At 34.0% G+C, this 19,943-nt stretch overlaps 1 protein-coding gene across 2 annotated transcripts in view; it reads left to right on the top strand.

Annotated features, from left to right (window-relative positions):
• The window catches only part of Csgalnact (Chondroitin sulfate N-acetylgalactosaminyltransferase), a 409,289-nt gene extending 389,886 nt beyond the window's left edge, over window positions 1–19,403 (top strand). For both annotated transcript variants that reach the window (XM_074133944.1, XM_074133945.1), the window contains one exon: window positions 12,167–19,403. In XM_074133944.1, the coding sequence (XP_073990045.1) occupies window positions 12,167–12,352 (186 nt within the window). In that variant the 3' untranslated portion in view covers window positions 12,353–19,403. The remainder of the gene's footprint in view (window positions 1–12,166) is intronic.
• Window positions 19,404–19,943: the final 540 nt, after the last annotated feature.

The following is a 19,943-nucleotide window of genomic DNA, read 5'->3' on the forward strand; positions in this document are numbered from 1 at the left end:
TATGTGCTTCTAATTCCTTTTAACTCTTTACTCTCAGAAAATTAAAATTTATTCATTAATTCTAGCACCACTTTTGTTGAGTAATTATTAATAAAATTTGACACCTTCGTCTGTAAGTAGAATTAGAAACTCATTGCATATAAGAAGGGAACTGCTATACAAAAGGGTTGAGGCTGTGTGATGAAGGTACTTACATCTGAGGCTAAAACTTTGCCTAGTTACTTATCTTATGATAAAGTATCATCGTTCCAAACCCTTTAAAACTAAAACACAAACAAAACTTTTATTACACATAACCAACCCGCAAGTCATCGTAATGCTTACGTCGGCTCACACACACAAATACACAATTCTTAATGAAACTTCGGGAATTATTGTCATCGAGCTTTTGAACAAACAATACTTTACAATCTTTTTTGTTAACACTGCTTCTTTGTTTACTGAACTACCTTTTTAGTTCATTTCTTATGTGCTTTGTAAGCTGAAAAGTTTAGATATTCGCCTTTTCTAGCGCGTACAAATATTAGTTAGTTATTTATATTTTTTAAAATATTATTTTGTTTTTTTTTTTGAAATTGAGGCGCTTAAATCTGAGGTCTTTTGCTCTTGGAGATTTTTTTCATTGCAATGCAGACCTTCGAGAAAGGTTCTCTCGATACAAAGTGGTCAATCATCGAATAGTACTCGGCAGGGAGAGACACCAAGGGAGAAATGAAAAGAGATTCTAATTCAGCATCTTTTCGTGGGAAACCACTGCCCAAACCAAGTTAAGTAAAGTAATCGCCTATATTTTCAGGCGGGGCTTAACGTCCAACTACCAATTAGGTGTCAGTGGACGGAGGCGACTAGCAAACATACTTTACTGTAAATTTCTTTTATTAAACATTAAATAAAATCCAAGGCCTAAAGACGGGGAATCGAACCCAGTACCACAATGCATATTAATTTTGCAGGTCTCGCCACTGTCTAAACCATTTAGCTTCTATTATCCCTGGATGTAAGTACACTAATGAGCCTTGAGGAAGATTCTGTTCAGTCAAATTCTCTAAAATGAGCTTTTAAAACTGCGTCTGCACATTTGCATTCGACTTCTTCTATTAGTGACACTAATCATTTATACATTTCCTAATCACCTAATTGGTAGTTGGACGTTAAGCCCTGCCTGAAAAAATAGGCGATTACTTTACTTTACTTTACATTTCCTAATGAATGAAATACATTAGGAATAGTCAATGCAGTATCAATAACAGTAGTTTACACGGCACATTATCGTAGGAATATGTACGTACTTTTATTAATGGAGCAATTTAAACTGTTTAGGAAAGACTGGATATTAAGAAGCTAGTGCTTCTTTTCACTGCCATTGAATTCCCTACCATTGCCCACTGGAGGAATGGGACCAACTACTTTTTCCAAGGATTTGTGCGCCCGTTTGATAGCCCAGTCTAATAAAAACAACATTTAGATTAACAGCATAAGCAAACCATACAATAGACACATTAGGGCCTTCATAAATAGTTGATGTGTTCAACTATTTAGGTTACTAAATCCACAGCCAAATAAATCTGGCTCTTTATTTATAAAAGCCCATATTTTTGCATAATTACTGAGAGAATTTAGGGAGCCATTCCGTTTTATAGTCAACAATCTTATCTATCATAGAAGAAGGTTATTGTGGGTATTAGTATTAGCATTCAGCTTTACGAAAAGTTTAAAGAAAATGGAAATTCAGTAAGAATTACAAATTTCATTTAATTTTCCAATTTATATTAATGTCTCAACTTGAAAGCAAGAAAACGTCAGCTCCATTACTAATTAATTTAAAACCAAGAAAGCTATTGTACGATAATAATAATAATGAGTACTGCAGTACTCTGTACAAACCATTATGGCTGACGGACATAAATATCTTAGCAACGAAGGAAGTAGATGACAGTCCTCTCTTTGGTAAAGAAAAAGCAGACAATTCTAAAAAAAAAAAATATTGTGATCGAAGAATAGAAGAATATCAGGTTTTGACCTAAACATCAACCATCTAGAATAAAGTCTGTCTGGTGGATAGACAGTGGTTTGGGGTTCACTTCAACATCCTTTCTTCCATTCATCATTGACCCCTAGCCAAGGGGCACAGTACCCTCATACTTCATATTCTACTACGAACACAAACTAGTACCATCGTACTATTCAGGCAATAGATAGATCGGACAGTTTTGGCTGGATATCAGAGACTATCTTTGCCGCATTGGGGTGTGCGAAAGCCAAGAGCCAATTTCCGATTTGTCCCGACAACCTATTACATTCCGTCAACGAGCTACACTACGGCCGTAGCCTTGGGTCAACTACGGACTATCTCCGGCCGCATGCCAGCCACAAATCACCTACACCGTACGCTGCTATTCAGCTAACCAGCCTCGCTCCCACTTGTGCTTTCATATTCTAAATGTACCCAACATTTATTTACAATTTATCGTGCCATATTCATTTTTAAAGACAAATTTATAATGTTACATTTTATTCTATAAAAATAGAAAGCCTTATAAAAACTGCTACTTTTGGATATTATACATTTTTTACATACAAAATTTTTCGTTATAAATTAATCTTTATTTTAAAACTTAAACAATTAATTATACTACATTCAAAACCATAAATTGTACGAAAATTTCTGAACTCAACAGAATATGGAACCTACTTTATGAGCTCAAATGTAAATGTAAATTCGGACATGAAGTTCCTGGGTTCGAAGCTACCGTCCTCTAGATTTTTCTCTTCCTAAAAGCTCCTTACAGCTCACAGTCCGATCATGGACAAAGTAATCATGCCCATGAGAGAACACTGTCCGGAGACCAGCGGCACATGTGCGCCAATGATGTCACATGTTAACAAAATATTGACATATAATTTTAAAAGAAATATATTGAAATTACTTATACATATAAAATTAAAGAATAAAAAAATAACTTCTAAGGTCATACATTCGTCAAACCAACAATTTGATGAAATGGAAGACAAAAATATAAAAATTGGTTCGGATTGTTGAATTGAATTAATAAATAATTAATTAAATAAAACCGAGCTTGCATTAAAAATAATAAAAAAACAGAACTGTGAAAACGCAATAAAGCCAAATAGAAAATAAAAATGTTAATAAAAAATCTTTAAATATTCATTGCTTTTAAATTACAAAAATTATATTATAATGTTGAATATTATCTAAAAGTAATACAAAGATTACATGGGTCCTTTATTTAGGGTTACTTCTTCCTACTTTATGACTTCCACCATCAGAGGTTAATTTGTCAGTTTGATGTAGAAAATTAAAATATTTTAATTTTATTAAGAGAACTGGTAGGAACTAGCTTCTTTCTCTCATGTCCATTGTTTTCTCTTTGTTTCTGTGATTTTAGGTGTGTTACCAAGAGATAGCAGGTCCTTGTTTTTAGAGATAGGTCTCAAGTCTGGAATGGCTGATGCATAAATTTAGGCCTCTGGAGAAGATGTGCTTACGGGTAGTCGTTACGATGCCCAGCTCTAGGACGAACAACCGGCGGCTTCTCCGAAGAACATCACTCCACTATGGCTCTTGGACGGATATACAAGTCCGTCAAACTAACATCTGCTAGTCAAGGCCAATGGTACACCTCCTAGTGGACCAAACGGTGACTGCCCGATAGTTCCGGATCAGGACGAGTAATGTTCCAAATTAACTCGGCCTTATGCCTTTTCATAGGGCGCTATAAACTCAGAAAATATTACTACCGCGCGTTGTTCGTTCCCACCTGATGCACTCTGGACTTAATGGAACATACTCAAGAATAAAAATGTTAATGGTGATATAAATGCACGTTTTCTGCATGCAGTAATGTAGATTTAACAAAATATTTTCTCTTTAGCGATGAACTAATATTCCATACATGTGGCACAATCAAGAATCTGCCGGATTAGTGCAGAGAACTGCCGAACATTTTAGATAAGCACGATATACAGGGATAGTTGGGATTACAAAAATCAAGTATATTGGTAATTCATGTTTGTGGAAGGATTTCTACTCAGAGATGACGCAAAACTCGTTGATGTCTCAGTGAACCGAGGATAGAATTCTAAGAGCATATTTTTAAATACGATGGAGCACAGCCTAATTTTGCAATCAAACGTTAGAGTTCTTAAATAACATTTGGCTCTTCCTGCTCACCCGACTTGGTAAATCAGGTGATTTGGCTGCAAAAAAAAAAAAAAGACTACGCCAACAATATTCAGTAACGATTGAGAGGAATGACATTCCTAGAAGGCTCCTGAACTATAAAATTGATTTCTGTAGAGAAGTTATAAAACCGAAACTGACTGAAACTGAAACGACCGGTTGGGTTACCCTAATTGGGGGAATCATCTGCAAAGTACTGATAAATCCTGGAACAGAACCGCTACACAATTAAGGGGCCAGAACTCAAGGAGGTTGAGCCACTGGTAATAGAATATCCAAGTAGTAAACCACTATTAAACGGGCCACTTGATTCTCTGATCCTATATTGTTGTGTGGCTAATTATAGTTATAATTTAATGTTGGTAATAATGAAATATAGTATGAACTAATATCTAACTACTGACTAATCACAGAGCCAGCTGGTAATTGCTGGGGAAAAGTATAAAATACATATAAAACTCTTCCATTCCAAATACTGAATAAAATTCTAATAAGTTTTATTTTATAGCCCTTATAGGGTAGCCCATATACGTTCGATGATCTGGACCTACCCTATTGGATGGGCGAGCAACGAGTGGGTGTGTATGCAAATTTTATCGTTCCCGTATGGCTTATCACACTCAGACCAAATTCTGTTTTGGGTATTTAATTTTGATTTAGTAACAAGTTGTAAATATGAAATTTTCACCACTTTTAACAGTATTATAGATTTTCTGTAGAGATAGAGGTGTATCAATTGCGTTAAACTTTAATCATTGATTTCTAGTTTTATCTGAACCAAATTTTGTTCTTAAAGACTCTTCACTCGCTCTATTTCCTTACTTTCTTATTCAATTTTTACTATATTTTGCTCACTTTTCTTGCGAGCTTTCATATTTTTGAAAATAATCTCTGAAAATAATGAGTTAAGGACGGAATTCATTTAAAATCAATTGGAATGAACTGGTGGCGAATTACTTCTTGCTAGTTCCAAAAAAAATGGCACAACATAATTTTTTCTTAAATTGCCCTCTTTAGAAAAGTCGTTCACTATGCAGTTTTGGAAGGAAATGCCTGATGATTTTTTTTCCAAGATTGAAATTAATGTTCCTTTCCTGAAATGTATGCGGTATTATCTCCTTTATTTACTCCTTTTCCAAAGGAGTCGGCAGCAACAGTATCTTCAGATTCTACTGTCCTGCAGTAAGTATAGGAGTAGCTATGATCGGATTTGATGAGGATTATCTTAAGCCTCAATGACGTCATACGTGGCCGTTCTCAACCACCATTCTATTAATCGATATTTCCGATATTAAATGTTTGCAACCAACTCATGCGTAGAGTTACTATTAGTGCAACTTTCTTAAAGCGCACAAATTATTTGAAGGAATATCAATAATATACTATATTTGAAAACTTTAGACTAATATGTGGTCGAAGAATTTTGAGCTTTGTTTAAAGCTTAATAAAGTTTTTATTCCTAAAGACGATTGTCAGGAAGTAAATTTGATTAACTTTCAATTATTCTGTCGTATTTAATACTAGTGGACCCTGAATTTCCAACTCCTATGTACTTCATACTATACATACATCGTATATAACATATAGTTACACTGTTTAATGTTCTGCTTTCTTTTATTTTCCATCTTTTCTTTTATTTCCAAAAAGAAATCATTATGTTTGATTCATGCATGCGTCCCTACGGAGTCTGTATGTAGCCGCTTCTTCACTGTTATCTTTGTTACGAGAAAACTGAAACAATCCTCTTTTTTTAGCCTCTTCTGCACCAGTTACCACTACAAATATTCCTACTTTTGATGTATTGTTCTTTCCACCATTTTATAGAACATGACTTCTTGTTATTTTTATTTATTTATTTTTTTTTTGTTAATAAAAGAAGGCTTTCTCAAATTGGAAATTTAATGTTTGTATACTACTCCATGTTCTTTTAATTAGAGTTATTATTTTGTGATTAACCAAATAATTGTGAGCATCTGTGTTCATAATTTGCTAGCTTCTTTCAATCGTTATTTACGAGGGGGTACCCAAAAAAAAACGGAATTATTTTTTAAAAGCTATTTATTTACAAATTTTTTACAGAACAACCTTATCCCCTTCAAAATACTCTCCATTACAACTAATACATTTGTCCCACCGGTGCTTCCACTGTTCGAAACATTTTTTGTAGTCATCTTTAGAAATGGCTGACAGCTCCTTCTTCGTTTTTTTCTTGACCTCTTCAATGTTGTCAAATCGGTGACCTTTCATGCCCTTTTTCATGCGTGGAAATAAGAAAAAGTCGCACGGAGCCAGGTCAGGCGAGTAAGGTGCGTGGGGCAGCGGAACCATGCCATTTTTAGCCAAAAACTGTGTAACAGAGATGGCTGTGTGTGCAGGTGCATTGTCGTGGTGGAAGAACCAGTCTCCTGTTTGCCACAAATCGGGTCTTTTTTGGCGAACACTATTGCGCAATCTTTTCAAAACTTCCAAATACAAGGTTTGATTGACGGTCTGACCTGGGGGGACAAACTCTGAATGGACTACGCCTTTGGCATCAAAAAAGCAAATCAGCATTGTTTTGATGTTTGACTTGACTTGACTTGACGACATTTTTTTGGTCGGGGTGAAGATGACGTCTTCCATTGGCTCGACTGTTGCTTTGTTTCTGGGTCATAACCATAGCACCATGACTCATCACCAGTAATGACCTTTGACAGAAAGTCTGGATCAGTTTCAAGCTGTTGTTTCAAAGCACGACATGTTTCAACTCGATGTTCTTTTTGATTGTCAGTCAGAACTCGAGGAACAAACTTGGCAGCAACCCTTTTCATCCCCAAATCTTCCGTTAAAATTCGCTGAACCGAGCTCCAAGATAACCCACTACTCTCTGACAGTTGATCAATTGTCTGTCGACGGTCTGTGAACACCAGCTCTCGAATTTTTTCAACATTTTCGTCGATTCGGGCAGTTGATGGACGTCCAGAACGAGGTTTGTCATCAATCGACATGTCGCCATTTTTAAACCGAGTAAACCACTCGTATACTTGAGTTTTTCCCATAGCGTCATCTTTGTAAGCTGTTTTCAACATTAAAACACTTTCAGCAGCATTTTTGCCGAGTAGAAAACAAAATTTCAGAGCTACACTTAAACTTGCCATCATAAAAAACGAAAAAAGAACAAAACAGCGCTGGTAAAAACAATCACTGCAGATGAACAGAACAAGCCAGGCAGACAACCACAGGCAGGACTGAACTGGCAAGGAATTGCGCTATACACGTCTAGCGGCAGAAATGCGTACTACATAAGCTCCATGCGCGGCAACGCAATTCCGGTTATTTTTGGGTACCCCCTCGTAAATAAAGATCAGTCTTTGTACTCACGTTTAGCCGTTATGAATTTCATTGTTACTTCATTCTAGGATAAATGTTATTATTAAGGATTACTTTCAATTTAAGGCATGGCAATATCTAAGATCATCGATGCTTGGAGTACAAATTATTATGATCACCTGCTCGAGGTGAAAAATTTTAGACTATCCACGAAATCTGGTGACACAAGTGGGCGATGAGTTCAGTGCCCTAATTACATTCCTGCTTTTACATACGCTTCCATAATAAATGAATTCATTTTTTTTGCTTTTTGTTCCTATTCTTTCCTAATTTCTTTGTTTAATAACAACTCTTTGCGAAAGGGCTCTCACGTTCAAGATTGGCCACCTTCAGACGAATTCCTCATTGGATGAATCTATCATTATTTACTTTTTAATATTAGTTTTTTCGGGTTGTTGTTGTTAGCAAGCCGTCTTGTTTTTCATGATATCTTTTTTCATTACACTAATTATCTTCAAAGTAATTATTTATCACTTCTTAAGGTTATACGAGGTGTGTTCAAAAAGTAACGGGAATTTTTAAATTTCGCGGGTTTGGAGAGTCTGATTGTAAAAATTTTTTTTTTATTATGTTGGTACACATGCCCCTGAAGTACGATAAAATTTTCAGTAATATTCATTGTTTACTTCTTAAGTGGCAGCCGTTAAGGTTAGACGTGTTTTTCGAGCTTGGCGATTTTTGTTTGTTAAAAAAAATGGATCAAAGAATTTGTATTAAATTTTGCGTAAAAAATGAAATAAAGTGTAATAAAGTGTGTGAAATGTTAATAAAGGCATATGGTGAGTCTGCTATGAGTAAAACAAGGATTTACGAGTGGTATAAGCGTTTCCAAGATGGCCGCGAAAACGTTGAAGATGACGAACGATCTGGACGTCCAAGCACATCAACAACCGATGAAAACGTGAAAAAAGTGAAAGAAATGGTTATGAACGATCGCCGAATCACAATCAGAGAAGTCGCTGATGATGTTGCCATATCAATTGGCTCATGCCATGAAATTTTTTCGGATGTTTTGGGTATGAAACGTGTGGCAGCAAAATTTGTTCCAAAATTGTTGAATTTCGAACAAAAACAGCGGAGAATGGAAGTTGCTCAAGAGTCACTCAATGAAGTCGACAACGATGCGGATCTACTGAAACGTGTTATAACAGGTGACGAAACATGGGTTTACGGATATGATGTCGAAACTAAGGCTCAATCGTCCCAGTGGAGGCATTCTGGATCGCCAAGACCGAAAAAGGCTCGACAAGTGCGGTCGAATGTGAAGGTTATGCTCACTGTGTTCTTCGATTTTAATGGCATAGTGCATCATGAATTCTTGCCACAAGGTCAAACAATCAATAAGGAGTACTACCTACAAGTTCAACGCCGTTTGCGTGAAGCAATCCGAAAAAAACGCCCGGATTTGTGGCAAAACAATTCATGGATTTTGCACCACGATAATGCACCTGCTCACACTTCATTGCTTGTTCGTGAATTTTTGGCCAAAAACAAAACTTTAACGATGCCCCAGCCTCCATATTCGCCAGACATGGCTCCATGTGACTTTTTTCTATTTCCAAACATAAAGAGAACATTAAAAGGCCGTCGTTTTACAAGCATAGATGACATTAAAAGCGAATCGCTGAAAGAGCTGAAAGCTATCACAAAGATCGAGTTTCAGAAGTGTTTCGAGGATTGGAAAAAGCGCTGGCACAAGTGTATTGTATGCGAAGGGGACTACTTTGAAGGCGACAATATTAATGTAGATGAATAAATAAATATTTTTTTCAAAAAACGAAAATTCCCGTTACTTTTTGAACACACCTCGTATGAGGCAATTTAAATTCCACACTTTGTTTCTCTTAATATTAACAAAATTAAACTCCTTGCATTATCATGCTCGCTCTTACAAAAAAGAAGCATTTAATTACTGACAATGTAATTCTTGAAAACATTCCTGTATCGAAATGGGTGTCCTCGCGTTTAGGACTACCTGACAACATTTAGATATTATTTTCTTATATTTGCGTTGGATATTTTTTTACAAATACTTAAATATGGTAATCGGTGCTGCATTTGACAGACGCCGCTGACAACTTTTTTTGAAAGAAATTACTTTTTTTTTTCTTTCTGGATACAAAGTGTGTTGCCGCAGTAACTTTTGCGAAGTAGAGTTCACTCCGGAAATAAAGTTCTATTACTTCCTGAACATGTAAGAAATTTACGTAAGTATTCCTGTCTGTGGAGACTTGAGAGAGAGAGAGAGAAGAGTGGATACATAGAAATTTTGTAACAAACGAAGAAATCGAAACGAAGATCTGTAACCTCAATCTTTACATTTCGTTTACGAAACTTATAGGCAAAATTTAACTCGCTGATCTTTTTATTTTGTTATCATTTTTTACCCAATTCTCTCGTAGACTGCTAATAAAGGGCGCCAATAACCTTAGATGTTGACGCGCCTTAAATAATTAAAAATAATAATAATTGTTCTCTAAGAAATGTTGGGTAAGAGTACCTTGCTTCGCCTTATAAAAAATTTTGCAATCTAGATTTCTCTGGGCTTAAATATATGGAAGAAATTACTGGTGACTCGTACGACTGTAACTTCATGACTATGAACATTTCTGTGTAGTCACCGTGAAATGTTTACAGGCCCTTTACCAACCCCAGCTTTCTGTAAGTGTGTTAAGAGGCCATTCTCTGAACTAAACTCTTTACAGCAGCGTTGCAAGAAATGTTACGACTCTAAGCTCAACTCATTCTACTAACCGTAACGTTGAAGTACATTTTACACAACTGATTTTTTTTCTGTTTTCCATTTCTTTCTTAAAATGGTTATGTTAATGTAATTAGGTTAATGAACCTTGACTTAAATGCATAAAAAGGAATGCATTATAATGGAAATAGGAAATTCCATCCTTCCCCGTTGTAGGGAATTTTTCTTTTTCTAGATCCCAATCACGGAAAAATTACTCGGACCAGAAGTGTGTAATAGTACCAACAATGCAAAATATGTATAAGTAATACCCTTTCTAGACTTTTATTTTTATTATTTAACTTTTTATAAAGTTTCATTGTGTAACAGTATTAGACGCTTTCACAATTGCCAAGAGAAAAACCTGCGAGATAATAATTGAGCATATAATGTTAGCGTTTGTAAATCGTATATTTCAGCATGATGAAAAGAAAATTAAGAAAATAGTTTCATTTAAATGGAAAAATATTTATTTACGTAAGCATTCCCGTCTGTGTAAACGTGAAAGAAAGAAGTGTGGATACATTCAAAAGAATCCGTGAGAGTGGATTCAACCAAAGAGTCATTCCTTGGCAGAACTAACTTAAAGAATCAAAGATAGCTTACCTAATTTGATTAAAATTATGATTAATCATTTGATGGGTAGTGAAATGCAATACTTTTCTAATTAAATCTAGAACAAGGTGCAAATTTCTTTATCTTGCACAGAAAAGGCGTTGCTGTTGTTCTACTGACGTCAACGTTATTATTGTTCGCAATGACGTACGACTGTAATAGAGCAATTTTATGGCCTTCATCTTGAAACAATGTTCGTTACCTTATATCTTTCATTCCCAGTAACTAGAATAGAATAAATATTTATTGTAATAGATATATACATAAAATAAATATAGAAGTGTAAATGTATTATATATTTCAATCTTCTAATCTACTGCAGAAAGAGAAAAGTTAAGTGAGGAGGATTGGAATGCAGGGAAAGAAGGAGAGGAAAAACCTGCAGCTAGTGTAGAGAGTTAGAGTAGGATATGTTTTAGTCTCCTGTGTCTGGATGTTGTAGAAGGATCTGTAGGAGGCTATGTCGCGTCAGAGTGGATTAGGATGGCTGTCTAGGATGGAAAGGAGTTTGAGCAGACGATTTTTGGATCGTAGGAGTGTACCGGGGGTAATGGACGCAGTCTCCATGGAGTGAGTCAACTCTAGTGTGTCGCGGAAAGTCTGTTGCGAGTCTGAGAAATTTGTTTTGCGTTAGCTGAAGTTTCTTGATGTTGCTACTACAAGTCAGGACTCCAGGCGGAGCAGGCGTAGAGCAACATCGGTCTAATGACTACTTTGTAGAGGAGTAGTTTGTTATTCACAGTCATTTTGGAGTCACGTGAGAGAAGAGGAAATAATAGTCTTACTAGTCCAGTTTGCCTGCGTTTACTTTGTCCTGAACGTGCGTACTGAAAGTCAAGTTTGTTGTCTAAAGTTAGCCCTAAGTACTTCACGTGGGTAGACCACGGAATGAGAGTGTTATTATGTCTGATTTGTCGGTTAAAAGTAGGTCTGCGTTTGGTGAAGAGTACAGCGTTAGTCTTGTCGTGGTTAATTTTAATTTTCCATTTGCTGCAGAATTTTGTTAGTCTGTAAATTGCAGTAACTAGAATGTAATGAACCTTTACGCAATGAAATTTCTTATTATTTACTACTTTTTGTAATTCTTCTACCCAGGATTTATTTATAAACCACCAAAAATTTGAACACCAAAGAATCAAATATCTATTATTACCACGTATTTGATAAAATATAATATTAACAAATTAGAAATCAATAGATCTGTTTACATTTGTAGCTATAGTGATTATAATTTGTTGCAGGTATGTGAAAGCGCAGGTCGGCCAGAACAATATCGAGCATGTATCCGATCTAGAGCATTAAATGAAGCATCACACGCGCAATTAGGTTTTCTAGCATTCCCAAATCATCACATAAATAGCAACAACTCATCATCATCTGGCAGACATCATCCTCCTACATATCAATCAACTATAACTTCACATTAATGTAACAATCTATTATTTAAATTTCAGTAAATTAACAAATCCTATTCTTAGAGGGTGTATATTATATAAATAAATCTGATAGATTTTGGGTAGAATATTATACTTATTTGTATTTTATTTAATGTTATTTATGCATTTATTTACTTAATTTATATAATGTTACCACTGAAATGGAATATATTGATGTAAAACATTTATTTATATGAATTAACTCATCTAAAATAAGATAAAAACTATCTTACAAGAGCTGAACAGCTTTAATCAATAACGTTAGGTTACTTTTAACTTCAAAAAAGAAAACTAACTTATTAATGGTACATTTTTTTAAAGCTTCTTTGAGAAAAACAGAGCAAGCTGTACGGACATTGTCTATAATAACTAATGCGCGCTTTTTACAGAACTTTATTCTAGATTTTGGTTCATTGTTCATTGAGAACTTACATTTTTGTTCCTTATTGTTCAAAAATATTATAAAATTTCTAGTTTTGCAAACCAATACATCTAAGTCACTTTGACAATGCTTTCACAACAATCTCAGATGTAGACATTATCAGAAGGATTGTGTTCCCAAGCGCTTCCTTTTTAGATATCTACAAACTTCAAGTTCATTCCATTGTGTAGAAAAATATTCGACAGCACACTTCCAGTCAAAATGTACCTAAACTCATTTGAGAGATCTCTGTTGAGGCCACATTCCTTTATCTAAAAGAAAAAAATGTTCCTTTCTGTTTGTAAACTGCAAGCTTCTGTTGTCTTTACTTTTCAGCAATACAGGTTGTGCTAGATGTTCTCTCAAGGCATTCAGATCAGCTGCCATCCTTCGTGAAGTATTTCAGGATTATGGAGATTATTTTGACATAGAATTAGGCATGTTCAATTGTTTTATTCAGTCTTGACCATCTTTAAAATGGGGAAAAGAGATTTAAGAAACTAAGGCTGTTTTCAGAGATAAAAACACATTAATTCTTTTAAATTGTTCACAAGTGTTTTTTGGATAATTTAAAAAGGTTCCCTGTTATAATACGTTAAGTACATCATCAAGAATTCCAATGATGTTTGGCTATTCAGGCACAAAGATTTGCACTTTTATTCCACTTGGTACCAAGCTGGGTCCAGAAAAGCTCCAAAATCAGCAGAGAGCTGGTAGTTTTGGATAACTCCTTTGGATAACTAGTTTGCCTCCTGAGAATTATAAAAGATCTCAGGCTCTCCACAGAAAATGTATTTTTGAACACAAGGTATTTTTAATGCTAAAAATATAAGTGTCTCTTAATCTCTTTTGTAAAAATGTAATCAGAACCGCGGTGAAATAGTGTCAAAACAAAAAAATCATTAAATGCTCTTTAGTCTCAAATGTCACAATTTTACGTTGTTGACACGTTTAAAGTTGTTATATTGATTTGGACGTAAAAAGATTGATTTTTCTTAGAATAATTTAAATGGCTTTAACTTTTGGAACATTTTAGGCTAATTTAAAGATGTTTATAATTGTTATTTTATTAATTGTTATTTGAGAAACGGAGCTCATAGGAAAGGGGATAATTATATGGTGTGCAGGGCGAGCTCATGGGTTCGAGAAACTGAATTTCTTTTATGTTAAAAAATTGGCCAAAATTTCCATTTCAGTTCACCCTATAGAATGAGCCAATGAAAAGTAACTTTTGAAATAAAACCAAAGCGTGACAAATGTAATTGTGAGAAACCTCAGATGAAGTTACAGTTATTTTCGAAATACCATTTACATATTTTAATGAATTTTAAGTTATTTTACTAGAGTGTTGAAAGTATGATTAGTTATGATCCAAACATGTGTATCTCATTAAAACTGTCCGGTAGGACAGTTGTATAAGGGTTGACCATCAAAAACTGCACGAAAAAGCGTAACGTTGAAAAACACCCAACTTTGACAATTTTTTTCTCTTTTTCTATAAAAGATAAAATTCCCAAAATTTCTTTAAATCTTACTCCAAACCCTCCTTCATAACTGTAATTTTTTTGCAACCACCCAGATCTAATAGGTTTCGAGAAAAAAGTTGCCGAAAATGAGCAAAAACCGCTTTTTCAAAAAATGTTCTTGTTCTTGTTCTTCTTCTTCTTGTTCTTGTTCTTGTTCTTGTTCTTGTTGTTACCTTTCTTGTAAACAACGTAGCGCCTAAACGCGTGAACCGATTTTCATGAATGAGGTGTCATTCGATTCAATATTTTATGTAGATGTGCCTTTTGGGGGTCCCGACGCTGTACATCGAATGGGAGAGGAGTTAGCCCCCTTTATGTAAGGCCCCCTCCAAAATTATTATTACTAATTACTCTGTAAATCTTGGCCCGATTTTGATAAAATTTGGTAGGATGATAGGGTTAGGGCTCCCCTACGTAACATTAAAGCGGCGATCAGCTCTTACACTTGTTAAGGGGAAGTATAGCAATCGTTTCAAATTATCGACACGTGAACCGATTTTTATGAATGAAGTGTCATTCGAATCGAAATTTTGTACAGATTTGTACTTTAAAAGTCTCGACGCTATGCCTCATAAGGAGGGGAGTTCGCCCCACCCAAATAAGGCCCTTTCTAAAACTATTATTACCAATATTTCTACAAAGCTTAGTCCGATTTTGATAAAATTTAGCTCAAATAAGTGGTTAAAGCTCCTCTACGTGGCTGTGAAGTGCCATCATGCTCTTACACCTACTAAGAGGAAGTACTGCAATCGTTAAAATTATCAATGAGTGAACCGATTTACATCAATGAATTGTCGTTCGATTCAAAATCTTTGCCTTTTAGGGAGAAGTACTGTAATCGCAGTTTATTTTTCTTGCTCCTCTTAAAAGGAAGTACTGAAATCGCAGTTTAATTTTGCTATTTACGTACAAATACCTTCCTATTTTATTCAAAACGCTTTCTCAAAAAAATGGTTATTGAGGATGGTTTGGGGACCGCAACTATAATCATTCTTTAAAAAGATCTCTCCAGTGGTAGTTACGGTTCCGATTTAACACCTTATCAGGTTATAATGATAGAATAGCTTATTCCAAATTTTAAAAAATCTGTAAAGCAGACGTAACTTTGCAAATAGACAAAAAGGAAAATCTATCCAAAAGGTACAAAAATCTCCTTAACAAAAACTTACAGTTTTAAAAGTTAAGTATAAGGGTTGATTAAACGCCAAAAGGTACACAAATCAGCAGTTCCCAACATTTCATTAATACTTCATTGATATAATTTAAGTAATTTTACTGCATTAACTTTTCCTTCACATTTTTTAGAATTTATTAGATGTCACAGACCCTTATGCTGGCCAGTTCATTCATAATATTTTTTTATTATAATTATGATAAAATGAGTGATAGTGATGAATTATTCTGAGTAGTCACATATACATGCATGTTAAAGTAGAAAAAAACAAAGTTAGAGTCGGCCACTTTTTAAATTTCAATCACGGAGGATTCAAAACAATATTTCAGTCTTAAATTCGTCTTACCGAAATATTCGTGAGCACAAATAATATACATTTAATAACAAGTAGATTATTCAACAATATTTACTCATTTCTCAATTGTAATTTAATTTAGTCCCCCTAATTTTACTTATGGTAAAATACTGGAATAATTAGCTGTCCTAAAAATATGCATATCTTTATTTTCTTTATTTTATATTACATATATATAACATTGTGGGAAGAACACCTAGATTGAGAATGTAATTGAAGAAAACTATATTATTTGCGATAAAGCCAGATTATTTATTACTTATTATTACAAACGTTTGACTACAACATAAAATAACAATTACTTTAATCGAAGAATGAACTTAAACCAATGATTTTTATTTAAAAATAAAAATAAATGCATAAAATCATTGATGTAAAAAAAGTTTATGAATTTTTTAGCCTCTTATTTTTTTTATATTTTTTATAACGTTTTCTTTTTCACCTGTGATTAATAGTTTGATTATTATAGATAAATAGATATTACAGTCAATCTAAGTTAAATGGTGTGCTACTTGAGTAAATATTTTGTAGACGAAAATGGCCAGCATAAGGGTCTGTGACATCTAATAAATTCTAAAAAATGTGAAGGAAAAGTTAATGCAGTAAAATTACTTAAATTATATCAATGAAGTATTAATGAAATGTTGGGAACTGCTGATTTGTGTACCTTTTGGCGTTTAATCAACCCTTATACTTAACTTTTAAAACTGTAAGTTTTTGTTAAGGAGTTCATTAGTTGTGAACAAAAGTTTCCTGAACTTGTGTAGGTTTTGCCAGGAAGTGAAGGAAAACGGTCCCGAGTCTATGTTTGTATCTTTTGCTTTTACGAGAAGAAAAAACTAACGCGGCTCCATGGTTGTTAGGACTTATTCATTGAAATAACACAAGTTTTCTTAATCGTCAGAGAAGGTGCTCGAACCATTGGATCCATAGGCTTCAAACCAACCGAACACATAGTTTAATTTAACTTGAGAACTCTTAGCAATTCATTGGTCATTAGCAGTGACGCCATTAAGCTCTAGCAGCTGTGAACAGTCTGGCCTAATTTTCCGTTTTCATTGATTGTTACTGCACTTCCACTTCAATCTAGGACAGAGATTTGTTTATTTTTGAAGTACAATTAGCTTGTATCAAATCAGTTATTCATGATTCCTGGTTTCAACTCCACATCCAATTGGATTTCAACTCACTAATTAACTAATTAGTCCATAAATATTATGTACTACGTAGTTTGTTAAGTTTTTATTATTGCTAAATGTCGCTACTAATTTAGATTTGTATTTGATACATTTTTGTTAATGTAAATATATATATATTTTTATGTAAATAAACAAAATATTTAATATCTAATAATAATTGAAATTTCGTGATAAGAGATGATGAAATTAGTTAATAAACAGTTTATGTATTCAGTAATAAAGTTTATAACATAATTAAGGTGAAACAATAAAATAAATAAGGTCGTAAAAAATAAAAAACTATAATAATTAAAAATTAATTCTTATATCAAACCATAATAGGAATAACTATTTATGTTTGAATTATGGACATTTTGTTAAAGATCTTGAGTGTTCAGAAAAACTGTGTCTGAGATTTTTGCCTTCTTTTTTAATTCCTACTATGATCCTCCGAGGAGTTCCAAGAGATTTGAGACTTTGCTTGCCATCGATTCATAGCCAGAAAAAATAGTAGCCAAAGGACGACTATTTTAGTATATTAATGCTTGTCTTAGCCATAATATGATTTCCGGTGCCAGTGTAACTTCAATTCGAGGGGAACTTTTACAGAATTTAGTCTAAACTACAGAGGTGTGAAGTCGAATATCATATTTAGAACCACTTTAGATTCTAAATTGCAGAAAAACAGCTTGGTGTTGTTCGAACCATCTCATGCAATCAGCATAAACTTGTTTCCTATTCGGATAATTTTTTAAATGTTTTGGCTGTCGACTACTTTTGGGGCACTTTAGTTGGAAAAGACTTTTTTTGCCTCACTGGTATTCCACATCCTCTATTCTTCCAAATTTGGTATCCGGACCAAAGTCGATTCAGGAGACAACATCGAGCCTGTTGGCTGGTCGATGATACATCATTTTAGGTTTTCCTTGAACGAAGAAGAGTAATCGTTCCATGAATTCTGCTTTTCTGAGCGCATAGCAGGAGCGAGACTCCTCACACTGGGCTTAGAAACGTCCATGGTGTTAAGAAATGCGGAGGCGCCTCTAAGGCAGCTTTTGGGGCTTACCTGTGAGAAATTGGGGCTCGCACGTGTACTCTGGGCAATTGGTTAGCGCTAGCTGCACTACAATAGACCCCTTGTTGACTATGAACTTGCTCCCCCTATTATGTATACCATTCTATTCTCCAAGATAAATCACAGACCCATTTTCTACAAAAGGATCCCAGCACCTAGTCCCCTTTCTACGTTGATGTTTTCTCTAAAGGCTTTAAAACCCAATAAAATAGGGCTGAGAAGTAGCTACTTTTCTGAAAAAATATTAAACATATATTGCAATCTATTTACTTATCATTTAAGGAAGCATTAATCTCCCAAATATCACATTACGTGCTAAGACGAGTTTGGAATTACATCAAACATTGAATTACATTTACGTTGGCCTCGTGAGACTTCCACCCAGAAAGCTGCCCACGCCCAGAACTATTGCGTCAAACCTAATCCTCTTCTAAATACTTAAATATAAGCAGATATAATAAGTTAACTTTAAATTTTCATTCTTTAGTGTTGTTTAATGGAAGGTTTATTTATTTTTTACAATGCTGACATTTTATTCTGACAGGATAATTATTATTAGAAGTGAATTCAACTTGTTTTCTTTTCGGAGTATATTTCTCGTTTCTAAGTCACAGATTTTTTGCATTAAATGCGTACTTGCGAAAAGGCTAAGTTTGATGATGTTCATTTCACTCGTTCTAATGAATTTCGCGTCGTAAAAGTAGAGAAACGCCGTCTAATGATTGAAGAAACACTTCCTTCAAATAACAGCCTAATCTCGATCTCTATAGTTAATTAATATTTGGTGATTATTGCGAAATAGAGTAAACTATGAATATAACTTGCTTTTATTTAATAAATAATAATCGTGATGTAAATACACTATATATATAAAGTGGTAGTACGTTATTTAAATGTAAATAAGAATTATTAATGTAAATATAAAATAAACGTATTTGCACAGTGTCGATGTAAATATCATAACAATCGGACAACTGAATAAAATAAAATGAAATCTATTATGTACTCATCACGTTCATACATAAGTATAATTGTATTTGTTGTTTACAGTAAACATTATTATTGATTAAAATAAATAAAAAAATCATAATAGTACGAATGGGAAGAATAAACCTAATAAAAGGCCTGCCTATATAGTTGTGATAAGTATATAATTCAATGATATAAGTGTAATTATAAGATTATTTATAAGTAATGTTTAAATTTTGTTTGTGCCAATTTATATGATTATATATGTAAAAGGATGAATTTGTGCATTCAACATTGTTATTCAATGGTGTTATAAGTGCCAAACATGTCTTCTTCTTTTCTTTTTTTTTTTTAAAAAATGGCTTAAAAAGGCTGTAAATAATGTAAATATAATATTTATTTGAAGAACTGTTTAGATTAATTCACCTTACTAATATCTTCACTATCCATCATTAAACTAATGAGTTGTAGCTCGTCCTATTAAGAGAAAACTCCTGAAGGAAAACTCGTGAAACCCCTTGACCTCTGCCATGTTATACACTAGCGCTATACTCTACTCTTACTGTAATTACTAAATGTTTTGTTATTCTAAGCGTTTCACAAAAAAAAAATCATTTATATGTTAGCTTTTGAAATAGAATTTACATAACGTTAAAACTTAAGAACAAGGCTATAACAATCTTAAGTTAAGAGAAAGTAATGAAACAGTGGAAAAAATAACGACTTGGAACCTTCGTAATTTTGTATTAAACAAATACAAGCTAAACACCAGCTACAAATTTTTAGGAAAACGAACAATGCCTTTTTTTTTTTTAGGTTAGCTCGCACCATTTTTCTTCTTCTTCTTCTTCTTCTTCTTCCTTTGGCACTACGGCCCTTGTAGG

The sequence above is a fragment of the Rhodnius prolixus genome, unplaced genomic scaffold (genome assembly GCF_049639745.1).
Source record: "Rhodnius prolixus isolate KJV_2025 unplaced genomic scaffold, Rpr scaffold_10, whole genome shotgun sequence".
Taxonomy (NCBI): Eukaryota; Metazoa; Arthropoda; class Insecta; order Hemiptera; family Reduviidae; genus Rhodnius; species Rhodnius prolixus.